The sequence below is a fragment of the Oxyura jamaicensis genome, chromosome 22 (genome assembly GCF_011077185.1).
Source record: "Oxyura jamaicensis isolate SHBP4307 breed ruddy duck chromosome 22, BPBGC_Ojam_1.0, whole genome shotgun sequence".
Classification (NCBI taxonomy): domain Eukaryota; kingdom Metazoa; phylum Chordata; class Aves; order Anseriformes; family Anatidae; genus Oxyura; species Oxyura jamaicensis.
Genome location: NC_048914.1, coordinates 2,879,938 through 2,898,235, shown reverse-complemented (window position 1 = coordinate 2,898,235; position 18,298 = coordinate 2,879,938). Strand labels below are relative to the sequence as shown.

The 18,298-nt window shown below is 39.8% G+C and overlaps 1 protein-coding gene across 1 annotated transcript in view; it reads left to right on the top strand.

Annotated features, from left to right (window-relative positions):
* DOCK5 (dedicator of cytokinesis 5) overlaps positions 1-18,298 on the top strand; it is an 82,248-nt gene that overhangs the window by 41,985 nt on the left and 21,965 nt on the right. The window contains exons 22-40 of the mRNA XM_035345171.1: positions 542-676; positions 1,684-1,795; positions 2,982-3,052; positions 3,989-4,095; positions 4,525-4,661; positions 5,340-5,435; positions 6,351-6,449; positions 9,044-9,138; positions 9,941-10,019; positions 10,555-10,655; positions 11,822-11,880; positions 12,360-12,514; positions 14,045-14,130; positions 14,646-14,802; positions 15,467-15,507; positions 15,620-15,710; positions 15,896-16,015; positions 16,612-16,701; positions 17,491-17,595. Of these exons, the coding sequence (XP_035201062.1) occupies positions 542-676; positions 1,684-1,795; positions 2,982-3,052; positions 3,989-4,095; positions 4,525-4,661; positions 5,340-5,435; positions 6,351-6,449; positions 9,044-9,138; positions 9,941-10,019; positions 10,555-10,655; positions 11,822-11,880; positions 12,360-12,514; positions 14,045-14,130; positions 14,646-14,802; positions 15,467-15,507; positions 15,620-15,710; positions 15,896-16,015; positions 16,612-16,701; positions 17,491-17,595 (1,936 nt within the window). The remainder of the gene's footprint in view (positions 1-541; positions 677-1,683; positions 1,796-2,981; positions 3,053-3,988; positions 4,096-4,524; positions 4,662-5,339; positions 5,436-6,350; positions 6,450-9,043; positions 9,139-9,940; positions 10,020-10,554; positions 10,656-11,821; positions 11,881-12,359; positions 12,515-14,044; positions 14,131-14,645; positions 14,803-15,466; positions 15,508-15,619; positions 15,711-15,895; positions 16,016-16,611; positions 16,702-17,490; positions 17,596-18,298) is intronic.

Here is an 18,298-nt window from a genome sequence, read left to right as displayed (position 1 = left end):
AATGGGGTCATGGGGAGCAGAAGCAGAACCACACAGCTGAAATGATGTGAGCGACTGTGGTTGATGGTGGCAGAGATAAGAAAGGTGTTTGCCCCCACTGTCTGCCTGCAGCCAAGCAGGTCGAGGTGGCCACAGGCTTCAGAGAAGGGCTAAATGTTGTTACAGCACTTAGACATGCTGATTGCACTCTATATATTGAAACTCTCATGTAGGCTGTCATTTGCTTAGATTTAAGCAATTTAAGGAGTAATGGGTTTTCCAGATTCCTAAACCCTTCCTTTTGGGAAAAAGAAACAAGTCAAGGAGCTGGAATTTGTAGGCAAACTTGGCAGCCACGGTTCAGGCTAGTTTTCTGAATATTTGTGAACTGGTTATAAAAGTCTGGCACCCCAAGGAGCCAAAAGCTTCAGTAGAAAATAGGCCGTGAAGAGGAACTGCTGCTCGTTATGTAATCATTAATTATAGTTCCTCTGTGGAATAAGGAAGCTGGGCATACACAGATACTTAACTGTGTCTTTATTCCCCTTTTTGTTTTCCAAAGGAAACTCACGAAAGTACTGAACTGCTATGTGGGAAATGCCGATGACTCCAGCAAGACAGAATTGCTGTTTGCTGCTCTGAAGGCCTTGAAGTACCTTTTCCGGTTCATCGTTCAGTCGCGAATATTGTACCTGAGGTGAGGCGTTGTCATTCCCATCTTTGTTACGTCTCTTTTTGTAAGCCAGGGCTTCCAGTTAATACCACCGGATAACTCAAGTGGATTTAGGATATTCTTCAGCATGTCCTCAGGAGTTGTAAACCTCTCGAGTTGTAAAGAAGAGTTTCTTTCTACACTTTGTCTAGAGCTCAAAAAAAATAAGTTGAGTAAAAATTGAAATAAATAATTTGAAGAGGGTATTCCTTGTAGTTATCTATAGCATGCTAAAGGCAGCATATGGAAGTACTTGAAAAGAACCTATTATTTAATTTAAAAAAATGAAGCATGGAATGACTTCCTCATTTTAAAGAGCTTCTGCATTTTGAAGGACTCTTCAAGATGTGTTACGTATAATATGCAAAAATAATTTAGTGGTGTCAGAGAAGGCCCCGCACAGATTCCTTTTAATAAAAAAAGGTACACATCTTGCATGCAGTGGCTTTTCACATTTTCCTTGATTTTCTTGCAGCAAACAAAGGCACATGCTGTTGATTAGGAGGTGAGGTGATTGAGGGGTACACATTATCTAGGATATGATGAATGACAGTGGTTTTACCATGGTCTTGGAACATATTTTGAAGAATTTACAGTGAAGCTTTGGAATCCTTTTCTCGTGTTGATTGTGGCAGAATTTGTCAAAGAATAAACTGGAGTCTTTTCTGATTTGGTTGTCATCAGTAGGATTTGTAGGCTGTGTTGAAAGTCTTTTTCTTTAAGACAGAAATGAGCTACTTGATTCTGGGAACCCAAACAAATTGTGAGGCAATGGCAGTTAGAAAAATACAGCTTTTCCCTTGTAACAAGTTTAATCACAAAATTACTACTGTAGTAACTGCAGAATCCTCAATGCCATTTTTATACTCATTTTTTTTTGTGGAAGGAGATTGATGTGAGAGGTTCTTCCAAAGGATAAAGTTATATTTCAAACACTTTAACACTATTAGCCTAGATTTATGTATATAACTAGCTCTTTCTGTTTTTCGTAGGTTTTATGGGAAAAGTGAAGAAGGGGATGAATTTAATGATGCAATACGCAAGCTGTTCCTCTCCTTCAACGTCCTCATGGACCGTCCTTTAGAGGAGGCTGTCAAAATTAAGGTATATATGCATGATTTGCAAGGAGAGGTATTATCTTTCATGAGATCATCTGATAGAGCTGGGGGAAGGCAGAAGGGACAAGCTTTGAGGTGCATAAACCCATTCAGATGAGTCACACCAGAATCTTCTGAATGTCTGTTTTAGTGAATGGAATGTAAGAAAGGAATATCAAAAGGAATATCCAAACTGCAAAGTTTATCAAATAAAGATGAGCTTTCTGTACATTCAAAAACTGCGCTTTTGCTGAAAACCCTGCAGCAACTGCTAGGATGAAAACCAACAAGCAACCAAGATAGAATATAGTACAGTGTGGAAGACACTTAACCAGTAGCACCGAGCTGATGGGTAATGGAGATGGAAATGCTAGACCATTGCAAAATCAACATATGCTGGGAATGAAAGTGCTGAAGAAGCAGACAGTTCCTAAATGTTTCTTAGATCTTATACTTGATTGATTTTCTGGTGTCGACTGGATTATGAACCTTGTGTTTGGGCTCTTAGAAGGAGCAGAGCAGCCATGCCATTAGGCTGGCTAAATTGCTGAAGGCGATGAGGCCTTTAGATTATTTTCTTCACAGCCTTCTAGCCAACTTCCTCTGCTGGAAGGAAAGATTGATTCTAAACTTGTAATTAGTATTCGGGTCATTTGAAGCCCAACTTTGATTCTTGTGTAATCAGAGTTCCAGCTGGCAGCAACCATGGAACATTCTGAGAGACCTTTAGTTGCTGTTGCACCCAGGTGCCTGGATGCTACACCTGTAAATGCCATACTGGGACCCAGATAATGTATTCCTGTGTATGTGGACAAGTAAACAGAACACTGAGTCTATTTATGTAGCGCTTTTCATGTCAGGCTATGAGGAGCTTAATCACTGAAGCTGCAGGATGTTTGCAGATCTGTACAACTTGGCTCCAGATCCTTCCTCCTTTACCTTTTCTGCTCTGCGCTGCAGATGCGTGGTTGCTGGAGGCTCTTCGGGTGCATTAATTTGATCTTAAGCCAGTTCTCTGCAGGTGTCCACATATTTGCTCTTGCCAAAAGCAGATTTTCCATGTGAACCATGGGCATTGTTGAGGTTGTGAATGAACTGACTTTCAGAATGAATGAGCTAATCTAACTTAATCTAACTCAGTCTCCATGTGTGCTTTGTCTTTTTATTTTTTTTTATTTTTTTTTTTCTTGCAGGGTGCAGCTTTAAAGTATTTGCCAAGCATCATAAATGATGTCAAACTAGTATTTGATCCTGTTGAGCTCAGGTAACCATTATTATGTTTGTTTGTCCTCCAAACTCAACTCATCTATTGGGATAATTTGGGAAATGTTCCTAAAAACAGCAACTGTGACCATGACATGATAATGCACATACTGCATGATTTTTTAGGAAGCTCCTTGCAGGGCTTTAGAGGAAGTCAGTTTAGTTCAAAGGAGTCTACGCAGTTCGACTGCTCTTTCTTAGGAACTTTGAGATTTTGTTTGAAACCAAAATTTGAGGACTGGAGATCCATGTGAAGAAATGCCATGGAAGTTTCCACCAATTCTTAGTGATTGCTTCTGAGGTAAAATGAAATGTGTGACAAAACAGAAAACAAAAGTTGTATCTATTCAAGAAATTCACAACACTGTGGATTTCTGTTCTTTGACATTCATAGCTTTACCCAGAACCTCCCTTTCATGCCTCCTTGTTCTGACACTAATAATTTGCTAGTAAACAGTAGACAGACAGCAAATGTACATGAGATTTAATTTAATGAAGTCTAAGATTAAAATGAGTCATCACTCTTGATGAAAGGGGCATCTGGAAGAATATGCTCTTGCCATTGTACTTAGCAGTGTCTCAGGCTTCAGCAGTGCAAAATTGTGCTTCCATTTTGTATGAGCATGATTATTTTATGCTGGCAATGAAGGGCATATGGTATTCCTATTTATAAGCTTTTGTGGCATATCTGTTGTATCATGGGTTGCAAGCTTCTTACTGAGAGGCTTAACCCTGTTCAGTTTGACTGAGAGCCCTGTGCTGTTTCTTGAAAATAAGTTAAAGCTCTGTAGTAATTTACCTGGAAACTGCCTGCAGGTGACATGTCAACACAGTGACAACTGCTTGACTTGCCCAGGTGCAGGACAGTGTGAGGGTAGGTGGAATCACGTTGGGTGAAAATGCTGACCATCTGCTTACTTTGTGGTTTGCACGCTAGTGTCCTCTTCAGCAAGTTTATCCAAAGTATTCCTGACAACCAGTTAGTTCGACAGAAGCTAAACTGCATGACCAAGATAGTCGAGAGTGATCTGTTTAAACAGTCGGGTAAGTAGCACGTTGAAACCTCTGGTTTCTCCATGGAGCCATGCACCTTTACCAACAAAAATGTCTTTCAAGTTTATTTGTCATTTAAATCAGCCATCAGTGGTAGTGTACGACTAAATGCATCTTTAGAAATACTCCTTGCCATAGTGGCTCCAAAACTGAACATCTGAAACTTTGTTGTCCTTACAAAATAGGATCCTGATGGAGTATGTTAATTCAGAAAGGGACAGGAGGAGAGTGATCTGCTTGGTGTAATGCATATCATTACAGGTTATTTGTCTCTATTAGCCTCAGTGATAACTCAGGTGGATTTAGGTAAATGTTTTTGTGTCCAAGATAAAGTTAAGAGCAGAAAGCTACAGGGTGGTACCCATGTATACGGAATGCTGAAGGACTTGAGAGCAAAATATGGTGCTGTTTCATTTTCAGAATGCAGAGATGCTCTCCTGCCTCTACTGATAGACCAGCTAAGTGGCCAGCTGGATGACAATTCAAACAAGCCTGACCATGAGGCCTGCTCACAGCTCCTTAGCAGTGTTCTGGAAGTTCTGGATCGGAAAGATGTGGTGAGTTCGTGAGCTGTCAAGGGTGCAAATTAAGATTAATACTTTTGATTTTTTTTTTTTTTTAAGTTAGGGCAAAGGACTGTTCTCAACTTATGTTGTATTGCTCTGTATTTTTTTTCAGTCTCTTTGGACATAAAGTAGCTGTGTTTGAATGAAAAGGGGCTATGCAAAGATTGAATTGGTGGCTGTCACTGTAGTACAAAGAAAAATTTCTTTCCCTTCTAGGAACCAAAATGTTATGTCCAGCTACTCTGGTGACTTGTTGAATTATTTGGAGCAAGCCATCTAAGTATTGGGTTTCTGGTTGAAGTAAGGGTAGCAGTCATTATTCAGTTAGGGGAGTACAGTTATTTGCCACATTAGTCATGGAAATTGATTCCAAGGTGCCTTAGAAAGAATCATTTGAACTGAAGGGAACAAATGTCAAATCACATTGCCCAGTTCAATTTAGCTATGCCAGCACAAACAAGTGAAACTGGTACAAATGAATTTTGCCACCTCTTCACCAAGTATCTACCTGCAGTATTTGAATCAACTGCTGTTGTGTAGTAAGTCGTCTTTTTTTGCATCTTCAGATAACAATTAACCACTGTGGGGGCAGTCCTCCCGCTCAAGGAGCTCTCTGTAGAATAGTATACATCAAGAATTGTCTCAAATTTTCCTTATTAAATCCCCCAGGGGCCTACTGCTGTCCACATCCAGCTGATCATGGAACGTCTGCTACGGAGAATAAACCGCACAGTGATTGGAATGAGCAGGCAGTCTCCACACATTGTGAGAGCCGTTTACTTGCTTCCCTTACTACCTTACCCTTTGTTGTAGTGGAATTCTCCTGGGAGATTTCAGTGTGTAGAGTGGTTTATGAAATCATCTTTCCACTTCCTGCAGCACTTCTGTGCCACTGCAGCATGGCTTTAGGTGGCTTTCTGGGAGCAGGTATTAGGATACACATTGTTCTATTCTAGCAGCAATTCCATCTGAGTCACAGGTGGCTGTGATTTCGAGTTCCTTTGGGCCCCTGTGCACAGAGAATTTGGTTTCAGCCCATTTCTAATACACAAGGAATCTTTGCTGAGAAGAAAATGTTCTTTTGCCCCCTTCACTGCATAGCATTAAATGCTGAAGGATCAGACATCTCTGATTGGCAGTGCTGACTACTGTGTGGCATCTTAGAAGGTGTAAGGAAGTTTGTATGTTTTAATTTGCACTGTACTTAGTGTACAGAAAGATGGAAAAATAAGGGGATGAGAATGGATAGTAGTATTTGATTTTTACCAGCTCTGAGGTCAAGTCATTGCTATTACCAATGTCACACATGAGAATTATGTAGTTGGACATATTAAATTTAAAAATGAAGTGGCTTATATATATATTATATAGTATTTATATATACAAATACACACTCATTCATATATTCATTCATTCTGCTGTTTAGAGGATACGTTTTTCTTACAAACTGTGACCTCTGTGGAAACAGATAGACCCAGACCTCATACTTGACATTTAGGAAGTCTTAACTGGTTTGGGGTAGAGGAGAAAACAGTCACCCAGAATGATGTCAGGACACAGATCAGCAGGATTGTGATCGGTAATATTTGATTAGATGGAACCTGAAGGCACTTGTCACACTTTGAGCTTATGGTGCTTAATACAGAAAAATAATGGTATGTCTTGTTTTTCATATTCTAGGGTATTTTTGTGGCCTGCATGACAGCTATCCTGAGGCAGATGGATGATTTCCATTACAACCATTACATCAATACTTTCAAAACCAGGCAGGACATTATTGTAAGTCAGCTGGGCGGGGGGATTATCTCAGTCCATAAAGAATTATTTTCTGCTTCTGAAAGGTCATTTCGAGTTACTGTATTCAGTTTGGACTGATTATACTGCATTCATCAGCAATTACTTATGTGTACCTAATGCTGCAGCCACCGGGGATATATTCACATCACCCCTGCTGGGTATGGACAGTGGATGTTGCTGACTCTGTGGAGCCTGAGATTAGCTTTTGTAGCATGAGTTAAAATGTTTAATGACTGATGGAGTCTGTGCAAGTAAAAGGTCTGGAACCAGAAGAGTGAATGTAGATGAAAAATATAAGTGTTCTGCTTCCTCCGTGCTCTCCCTGTGTCTCTTCGTGGTCACGTTCTCTTTATCTACTTCTTTCTAGTTCATCCCCATTTCAATTAAGAGATCGGAAAGCTTTAAAATATATTTAAAGCAAATAAAAGATAGCAAATTTGAACATACATCTATATTAATTTCTTAAAACAGGGAGGACATCTACTAATGAAGTCTTACAGGATAATAGCCAAAACCCAAATACTGAATTCCTATCCAATCATCCAATCCAAAATGTTTTGCTTGCTTTAGTGGACAGCAATGCAAATAGTTCTATGTTAAAAAAACTGTGTATGATTCATGTTCTCAAAGACTTTCAAAGTGAAACCAAGTGGAACATTAGGCTTTTTTCTTTTTATTTATTTTTATTTATTTTGAGGCACTTAGAACAAACTCTCCTGTCCAGATTTGTCCCCAAACTGTCCTAGAAAAAGTCAGAACCAAATCCAGTATTTATGAACATCTCTGAAGCATGACACAGCAGCTGTTCTGGTTTTCTGTCCTCGTGCTCCTGGTTTTGCAACTTGAAGTGCTTGCTAATTTAAATACTGGCTGGGGAAGAGCCTGGAGTTGTGTTCTTCATGTACAAGCTGGATCAAAACCCACAAGAAAGTGTTTGTAATTCATTTTGGATGGCAAGGTCATCCCTCTGTTCACTGTGCAGTTGGAATCACAATCTGTTGAGCAACATAGCCACCTACAGGACATGCACATTTCTGTCACTTCTGCATCTAAAGGGCCACTCAATTGGATAGTCTACAGAGATCATTCAGCATCTCGTTTTGGAATTGCTTTTTATATTACACAAATATTTTTTTTTTTGTGGAGGACTCATTGGAAATGCAAACCGAGCTCAGTCTGAAGTTTACAAGTTGAAGATGCGTCTTGATTTGCCCTTTTAGCTCTGCATCTTCTGACTCAAATAGATTATTTCTTTTATCTTCCTATGTGTGAATGTGTACAGCTTCTGCACAGAGGCATTTCAAGAGGGTGAGTTTGTGAAATCATTAAAACTACAAATATCATTTTAAGGGATACTGATCCAAAATACCAATTTACAATCAAATTCTTTTCCCCTAATCTACAGAAGCAAGCCCAGGTTTGTGGTGGTGCAGGAGTTATTAATACCAACAGAAGGCTGCATTTTGTTTTATTGCAATAATTATTTTTATCTATTTTTATTCTTTATTGTTGTTTTTTACTAGCTTTGGTATTTTCAGCCCTGGCACAGCATCAATACTTAGTTGGTTTAACACCGTTACAAGTTACTTCTTGTCTTCAAGGTGCCCCTTGTCAAGTCCAAACTTTTCGGTCAAGCTCTGATTTAATAATGCCTAAAGGATTTTTACTGAGGCAGCACCAAATGCCCATTTCTCTTTCTGCATTAGTGTTGCTTGCCAATTTTTTAGAGCAAGCTGTTCAGCTTAACAGGTTTTTTTTTTGTTGGTGATCTTTGTAAGGTGGTGATTTCTCATGTGACCTTCTTTGTATCCATCTCATTTCTGAATGCTAATGTGCTGTCTTTGCAGAGAACAGTTGTTTTAAGTGCTCAAAGGTTAGCATTTATACCTGTAGAGACCACAGTATAGAGAGATCAATATTATTGATACCTTCTTTCACTTATCTCTTCTTTTTCTCTTTTTCTTATCCTGCAATTCAACCTTGTCTTGCCAAAGTCTTAAGGTGTGCTAGCTTTATTTGGGGCAGTTTGGCACTCATGCAGAAAGTGTCTTCCCTATGATAATATTCTAAACCATGTGTCTGAAGCTACGTTTGCTACCTCTTTGTACAAATACTTCTTAAACTGGGCTAGAAAATACTTAAATTGTTAAGGAAGTGAAAAATATGTTTTAGATTTCCATCTTTGTAGCAAGTACTGCATAGGGCCGTTAGCTGTCGTCACTCAGGCATTTGGAAAGGGCTTGACTATTGATTTTGGTTCTTCATCCATCTTGTGCACCAGAACTCCTTACAGCATAGCTTAATTGGAAACAGTAAAGGTAGATTTAATTAAACAGATCAACATGTTCTGTGGAGTTATTTCTCCTTCTGCAATTGAATGGATGAGATGTCAGAAATAATTTAGTTACTGGAATATACTCCCGCAGTAAGAGATCCTTTGTAGGAGGTGCAGTGTATTGATTGCTAATCGATGTAGCAGTTAATCAATGCAATTGCAAATACTTGCATTTCCCTACATTTTCATGCGGATAAAAAGATTATGCTGTTCACCCTGTGGTTTTTATTTTTTCCGACAGGATTTCTTGATGGAAACATTCATAATGTTTAAAGATCTGATTGGAAAAAATGTTTATGCAGCTGACTGGATGGTCATGAATATGATGCAGAGCAGGTAAATAGTTGCTGCTATTTTTAGGTCTCGTTACTGCTTTGGAGTCTTTCTGGCTCAGAAAGGAGGGTGGTTCACCCTGGCATGCTTGCAAATCACTGGCATTCCATAAGCTTATTTTCTTTTACAGATTCAGGGTAATTTCAGTTAGAGTTTGGTAAATTCTAGTGCCTGGCCGTTTCTATTAATGGAACTGAAAATCTCTTTCTCCTGCGCAAAGGCACACGATCAAAACCATGTTTTCTTCCAACCTGTTATTTATTTATCTGCTGGAGAGTGCAAGATAAATCAGGGAAGCCCTTTTTGTTTCAAATTGGGGGAATCAACTCACAGACATAAATGGGTAGTGGATGAAAGCGTGCTGGCCTGTAAACCAGAATTACCATAATTACAGAATTATGGTTCGTTTCTGTCCTCTGATGTGGAGTTGCCATACAGGTGCATGAATGGAGAAGGACATGGAAGTGGCAAGTTATTTGAATGCTTCGGTGGTAAGAATAGGCTAAACTTAGGAGGAGCTACTATCTGGAACAACACTGCATGCTCACAGAGACTGACTTAAAATATGTTTGTTTATTTTTTTATCATCTGCTTCCAGTCAAGGTTTCTTCTGCTTAGAAACAGGAGAATGGCTTTTCCTGAATGTCCCTTTACTGTCCCAAATCTCATTTGGGAACATCTGTTCTTGTTTCCTGAACTTACGTCATAAACCCAGAACTGCAGTGTTGTTTTTTTGTTTGTTTGTTTGTTTGTTTCTTTTTCCTTCCCAGAGCCACCTTTTATTTGATGTTTTTACCTCTTCCAGGGTTTTCCTCCGGGCAGTGAACCAATTTACTTCTGTACTCAACCGTTTCTTTCTGGATCAAGCAAATTTTGAACTCCAGGTAATAGTTCCGTTGTTCCTGGATTTTTCTTTTGGACCTCAGTGTTTCCTCAAAGGCCTGAAGAGCCAGCAAATCCCCCCATTACCAGACTTACTCATATGGAGCTTGCCAGTGATAAATATCAGTAGAGTCTTTGCAGAAAAGCAGCTGAATGCAAAGCAGCTCTGAATTGCAGGACTGTGGTTAGTAGAGCAAAGCAACTACTGCAGTCTTTACGAAGTCGAGCTGAATGGCCTGCTGGCCAAAGTTGACTTGAGCGTGACAAGTTAAGAACAAAACAATGTGGGTGGGGAACCTGTTGTCACTTCCTTAGGCTGGAAAGTCCAAGGTAAAAAGAGTGAGGAATCCTGAGTGGCTGTATGCTGCTGGCTTGCCTGCTGTGCCTACAAACAGGCTCATCTATGCTTCCACACTTACTGTTGGTACACTTCCTCATTAACACTTACCTGCAGCGTTTGGGATTGTGCAGCTCTGCTGTGCTGGTTGTTGCTTTTCCTTTGTCTTCTCCTATTTTGGACTTGTTTCTCTTCCACAGCTCTGGAATAACTATTTCCATTTGGCAGTGGCCTTTCTCACTCATGAATCCCTCCAGCTGGAGACCTTCTCGCAAGCCAAGCGCAACAAAATTATCAAGAAGTGAGTTTAAAAAAAAATGCCAGACCTTTTTATTTTTAAGAAGCTTCACTCGTACTTTTGCAGATGTACCCTGTACAGTCTTAGAATGAGACAAAACATGCCGTGGAAGTGCTTGCTTAATGAATGACAAAGGGAGGAGGGGTGACTAGCATACAAGTCAGGCCTTTGAAACTACAGATGTCTAAGTCTGGATACACAGGTCCTGAGCTGAACTTAAGCATCTTGCCAAAAGATTTTTTCCACTGTAAGGTCTGCAACAGGTTTGCCATAGTTGCCAGAGCAATACTTTATGCGATTCCTCAGCCATTATGTGAGTTAGGTAAGCACGGATCCTAGAAGCCCTGCAACCTTTTAGTCCCCAGTCTTTGTTTTTTTTGGTTTTAAAACGCAGAGCACTACAGAGTCCTTAACCATCTCAGAAGTTGTAAAATGAGCTTAACGCCTGTGAATAAAGTGCAACAAATGGTAGTAACTTGTTGGGGAATGTGTAATTTGTAGGAACTTGGCCAAATTCACAGAGAGATTGAACAGCTTTTACTTCTGCATTTAGCTGTTATCATGTGCCTAAATACATTTGTAGATCTTGACATAAAATTTTGTGAGGGCATGCATAGTTAATGTTTGCTACCCTTTTTCTGCAATAATAAGGGCTTTATTATAATTAAACCTTACCAATAAATGGTAATGGCCTGGTAATTAAACATTCCTCCATTCTTTTAATATCAGCAGTTGAAGCTTTAGGGAAAAGCATCAAATACAACGAAATCTGGGGTAGAACTGTGTTGAGCGGCAGAGCTGCAGTTTTTATCTGCTCTTTGGGGATCTGCAGTCTCCTACCAGAATTGCACATGGCTCTTCTCTTCCTCTGGGCATTGAGCATCGGTGCTGGGCAGGATGATGAAGAAAAAAGATAAGTTGAATGTCTTAGCTACCCTGAACAGGAAGCTGTGTGATATTGAGGAACTTCTTGGTAGATGCTTAGAAGGAAATGCAGTCTGTAAGACCCCTTGGTATCATTCCCCAGTATATTCAGGTTTGTGTGGTGTTTTTTTTATATGAAAAGATAACAGCTTTTGTGGTTTTGCTGTTCAATTTCTTCAGCTTTGCAAGGGTAACATCAGTGAATAAGCTGCCTTCATCTTTTTCTTTCTAATACTTCTTTCTAGGTATGGGGACATGAGGAAAGAAATTGGCTTCAAAATAAGGGATATGTGGTATAATTTGGGTGAGTTTCAGCTAAAGAATTACCTTTATTAAAGCTGTTAAGCTGGACCTCTATTTCTTTATGTAAGCTGTTTGCATTTAATGGGGAAATATACATAGGCTCAGCTGTTCAAGAGTACAAAGTTTCTTTCCCTTTTTCAGTAAATAACCTTCAAAAAACGATCTTTTTTCATGTCAGATGATGAGATGAACTCTTGGAGTTCTACCATATGAAGGCCAAGAGTTGAATTTTCCAGGGAGTCCTCGATCTGCAACATTCTTGCAGTTCAGTTCAGTTCTATTTCTAGGACTACTCCTGAATTTTTGAGCGGTATTAAGTAGCCATTATCCACATCAAAAATGCGTTCTAATCAAAATGTTTGTGGTCTATGGCTTTTATTTTATCTGGCTAATATGTTCTCACATTTGGATATCTACATATCACGCAACTTGAAGCAGCCATATTCCATTAGAATGTATCTGATTTTGATTTTCTTGCAGGTCCCCACAAAATAAAATTTATTCCAGCAATGGTAGGGCCAATCCTGGAGGTAACGCTGGTCCCAGAGCCTGAGCTACGGAAAGCCACCATTCCCATCTTCTTTGATATGATGCAGTGCGAGTTTAACTTCAGTGGGAACAGAAACTTCCACATGGTAAGGGAGCCTGATATGTTCAGTGCAAATGTTCCAGTGTGCATTCGGCAAGGAGAATTTGAACAAAAAAACAACACCATAAAATAAAATTTAAGCACAGCACAAACATGCCAAACACGTTGAGAAGTAATCTTTAAGTGGTTTGTTAGAGCCAAGAATCCCCAGTTATGTCCCTTTGTATGACTTTGTTAATTAATGAACTCCTGTTTTCGTATCTTCCTGCATTTGCAGATGTGAAGAACTTCTGAGACTGTAATAGGGTACTGAACAGAATAGTGTCTATTTACATTTATGATAACAAAATAAATTCCCCTGAAGCACATCTTTGATTGTGATGTAAGTTACTGTAAAGAAAATTGCTGGACAGTCAATCATCTCACTTGAATTATTAATAGGACCATATCATTGTTTGTGTTCTGCCTAATCCCTCAGTTTCAAATCAGAGGACAGAGCAGAGAACAGGATCTCTGAGTTCCAGCCCTGTGCTAATTTCTCTGGGAGTTAACTTTTATTACTACTGAGAAAGCACCAGACAGGAAGAAAGAAAAAGAGGGTCTTCCTTTGTTCTGAGGTTAACTTTTCTCTGCAGTTTCTAAGGACTTTTTCTTCCAGCTCTCCTCTGGGGATGTCAGACATTAACATTTCAACTGGCAGGCAGGGGACACTCGAGTTATGCTGTAGACAGTCTTCTCCCTGGAGGATGAGTAGGAGACATCCATCTAAGAGGCAGCCACCTTGGCATTTCAGACTGTTGTCAAATGTGATGTGTATTTCCCAAAGCTCCATCCTTGCACCAGCTTAGACCCCAACTTCAGTGTGTATATGGGATCTTTCTTCCCATGGGGTCATCAGTCTTTGGTGTGGTTGGCCCCAGGGTCTCGGGTTCTTGGAATCATGAGAAAGAAACTGGATGTGTGGCATGGATTTTCCATGCCAGTGATATTTATATAATAGTTAAGGTGTCCTTCATGTTTTGGAACATGAATATTTATATCTTTGTAACTGAGTTATAGCTAAAACTATGTACTTGACCTGCTTGCACGTAACAGGGTGTATCTTCATGGCTGAACAAATAATCGCAGAGGTCAGGTCTTGGTTCTTGTCACACGAGAAGTTGCTTTAATTAGCAGTCGCAACTGTTTATGTTGGTCAGAGAGCTGTGACTGGCCCTTAACTGATGGTGGTAATTCCGTTGCTTTAGGGTGAGTGAATGACCATTTTCATCCATAAGCTGGTCATTACAGATGCTTCTCCATCCCAGCAAATCACAACTGGTAAGGGATGGAAAAAAAAGATCATGACCTTCCAGGGGTTATAGGATGAGAGAGGGAGAACTCATATTTCTTTGCTCCATTCTTGTCATCTTGACATCTTAACCACTTTTGTTCTGGTCAATAATGAAAGCATCCTCCAACTTAGCTTGTAAAACCAGTGTCTGATGGTGTGGCAGTTCAGAAATACCATCCACAAGCATTACTGATCACACTGTAGAGAGTTGCTGTGTATTTGACATGGTTTTTGCCTTTTCAGTTTGAAAATGAGTTGATAACCAAGCTGGACCAGGAAGTCGAGGGTGGCCGAGGGGACGAACAGTACAAGATTTTGCTGGAGAAACTGTAAGTTTTGTAGTGAACACGGATGCTCCTTGTTTACAGCACCCTTGGCTATTTTTGTGATGCAAACAAACCCTAATTTGTTGCTCCAGTGATTTAATTCTATGAAGGATCTCTGAGACTGGCTGATGGCCTTAAAATAATGCTTTTTTACTGGAGCAGCAACTTGCACAGTTCTCCTAACCTTGGGAATACAAACCTAAGATGTGTGTTGATCTGGCAAGGGGCTTTTAAGTGGAAAAGCTTGGGAACAGCAGGATCAGAGCTAAACCCATCAGAGCCTTGTTTTAGTACCAAGAGTAGAGCTGAGGCTTTTGATTGCCAAGGCAAGCTTTGACCTGTCCGATGTGGATATCCGAGGTCTGTGGAAGTGCTGTGCTGTCCTGCACTGAGAGCGTCTGTTAAGGGAGTGTGTCTGACTCTCTTAGCTGAGTGGGTAATTACACTGAATTTCTACTTATTAACACTCAGAGCTACGGCTGAGTATTCCCTTACACCTCTTTGGATTTTGTCTCCAGCCTCCTGGAACACTGTCGGAAGCATAAATATCTGTCTGCTTCTGGAGAAGTGTTTGCTTTGCTGGTCAGCAGCTTGCTAGAGAACCTGCTGGACTACAGAACAATCATGCATGATGAAAGCAAGGAGAACCGCATGAGCTGCACTGTCAACGTGCTGGTATGGGGCAGGCTGGAGATGGATGTGGGTGCTTCTCTTCTGTCCTCACTTTTGAGATGTGGTCCTGGGGTGGATCAGGTGCCCTAGGATAAATTTGATGGCCTCATTTTGCCATGCAAAATAATTCACTGAAAATGTAATTTCTTCATGTACCTCCATCCAGGAAGAAAACCATCAAATAAGAGTCCACTAAATATTTTTTTAAGGATTTTAACTAATTCTTTACGCTCTTACTGGTTAATCATGGGTTCAAATCAGGCTACTAGCTATTGACAGCTATAAAACATAAAGATAAATACTCCAAAATCAATTCATGTGGCTGATCCTTGCCTATAAGGTAACCTGAGGTCCCAAAATGCAGTCAGGAAAGATGGCTAGCTGATAGTTTGGGAAATGTAGGCTTAAGTCCCTGTTCAGCTGCGAAGAGCAGCTGTAACTTTGGACAAGTTGCTTTCCGTCTTTCCCTTAACCCTTTTCTAGAGGTGATGGCAGCCCCATCTTATGTCAAAGGGATGGTTTTAGGCCTCTGTGCATCTAAGTGGCCAAAGTGGTAGGAAACACCTTTAAAATATCTGAGGCTGATCCTTAAGTTATTTGTCTAGCAGTGATTATGCAAATCCATGGTGGTTTACATCAGTTTGACTATTTTTTCTACTTTCCACAGAATTTTTATAAGGAGAAGAAACGAGAGGACATTTATATCAGGTAGGCTGCCTCCTCCCATAGACTTGTATAGAAGCCTTTGTTTCCCTTGCTGATGTGTGCACTGATAGAGGAGTCCCTCACATAAAGTAACAATTACTTTTCATTCATTTAGATATCTGTATAAACTCCGGGACCTGCACACAGACTGTGAGAACTTCACAGAGGCAGCATACACTCTCCTCCTCCATGCAGAGCTGCTCCAGGTAATGCATTGAAGTCAGTTTTAGTCCTCACTATCAGAGTGTGGGCTTTAAATGAAATGTAATCAGAGTCTGTAAATGAAATGTAAATCTCCATCCATGCAGAAGGTTAGTCTATCCACTGTAAGGATTTCTTTATCTGTGGATGTTCTAGTTCTTTCAGCTTTGTCTGTTTTCCTTCATGCTAGTGGTCTGAGAAGCCGTGCGTGCCTCATCTGCTGCAGAGGGACAGCTACTACGTCTACTCACAACAGGAACTCAAGGAAAAGCTCTACCAAGAAATTATCTCCTTCTTCGACAGGGGCAAAGTGAGTGTCTCTGTGGTGTTCTTACTGTTCACTGGTAAATACTTCAACTGTTCAAGATAGTAGCTATGTGAGAAAACTGCAGTGTTGGTTGTTTTGTTTTGTTCCTTTCCTGGCTAATGGCTTTTGTTAGAGTTCTTTTTGCATGGCAATAACTAGGGCTTGTCTGGCTTAACTTGCGTTAATTGCACTTGGGATAGATGATTCTAAGAAGGCTAAAAGAGACAACCCCAAGGAAGCCTGATGAAGGGGATAATTTATTGGTGTAGAAGGAGAGCACGTGAGCTTCTCTGCTTTGCTGTTTATAGGCATGTGCTTCCACTTCATGCCTCAGTTTTGCCTATCAGGAGTAACAATAGTAACTTTGCACTGTAAATCACTCTCAGATCTACAAATGAAAAAAACTGTGTGACTGTGATTACTGCAAAGAAATACACAGCATGGAGTCTAACAAGAAGTTGGCAGTACATTTAAGTGCTGCCTGAATTGAAATCAGATGGGTTTTTTGCATTACCTACCTGTGCTAATGAATGCTTTTAACGGAGTCTTTTGTTTTGTGCTCTTCTTCCCCCACCTGCCTCCCTTCATCCTTCATGGAGATGTGGGAAAAAGCCATTCAGCTAAGCAAAGAGTTGGCTGACATGTATGAAAACAAGGTCTTTGATTATGAGGGACTTGGTAATCTCCTGGTAAGTTTTTTTTTCTCAATTTTCAGCAGGCTGTTGACTGCTTAAATTAATATTTTTGAGCAGGATAAGCCCCAAATACATTTATGTTAAAAGCAAACAAACTACCATAGCCCCCTTGTTTTTTTAAAGGTTAATACTAGAAGAATGTTTTCATAACTTTCATAGTGTGTAGTTTTGACCTTGTAATCTGTATGACAATATTATGTGAAGATGTTTAGCATTGTTAGTGTTAATCAAATAAGCTAACATTTGCATAGTATATTACCAGGCTCCATAAATTTCATCACCTTGTTATTCCTGTGGTAAAATTACCGTGTATGAACACAGAACTATGGGCTTGGTTCTGAATGACTTTTTTTTTCACGGCTAAAAGATGTAACCAGATGGTCTTTATGTTCTTTCATATGAGAATCATCTGCCCAGTTTTATTTCTGCCAGTTCTCTGACATTTGTCACCATTTGTGTCTGCTTTGCTTCAGAATGTGTTTACTTTTAATTTGTGTTGCAATAGTTAAGGATTTCAAGTATCCTCCTGGAATCCCAAAAAACATGCCGTTGTTCTCAGGTCTGCAAACGAGGAAATGAAGTTGATTCTGGCCTAGACGAACAAAATATTTAACCAAGTAAATGGATAAATAACAGATACTGTATCAAAAAAAAATAAATAGAAAGTATTCTGCAGGGGAGAAGTAATAGATCAGGAATTGTCACTGGGAATGTGAGCTGCAGTCTGGCAGTGTCCTTGAGCACTGAGAAGTGAAAATGCTAGTGACTTCTTTTCTTTTTCAGAAAAAACGAGCTACTTTTTATGAAAATATCATGAAGGCAATGAGACCTCAACCAGAGTACTTTGCTGTGGGATACTATGGTCAGGGTTTCCCCTCTTTCCTCCGGGTAAGAATTCTTCAGTAGTCAAGATCTGGAGTGGTGGGTACCCTAAAAGCCTGAACTTGCAGAACCTCCAAGAAAATTCAGATGCTCCTTTTTTCTTTGAATACTACTGAGAGATAATAAATTTGTTAAGTATTGTAAAAAGCTCAGCATAGAAAAAAAGATGAGTAAGAGGTGGTTATTTTTTTGTATTCCCAGCTTTGTTGAACTTAGTGTGGTGCAATTAGGTTTGTTAGATGAATATGCTCTCATATGGACTTAAAACAGAATGTACTTTTGGTATTAGTGCTCTATAAACTTCTGCAGAAATATGATTTCCAAGCAAAATATATTGTTATTGTAATGATGACTTGTTAGAGAATGTTTAGCTTGTAAAGAACATACCCCATCTCTTTTCAGTCAGAACCTAATTTTCAGGACATGGATCGTTGCAATGTTAAAGCACATTAGCGAGAGTCTGGTCCCACACAGAAGAATTAAAATGCAAAGATGCTTCCTGTTTGAGATTGCTGCTAAGCACTGCTGGATCTGTGCTAACTGTAATACGAGAACCTAGCCAAAGTGAGTCAGATGGGCAGGGTGCAGCATAGTAGAAAATATTCCCAACTATTATTTAAAATCAAGAAACATTTACATTTTTAGACTGGAGTTGTTTGAAGCTGCTGTCCTTAAATCAAAGCCAAGTTTAATAAAAAGGAAAAATGTC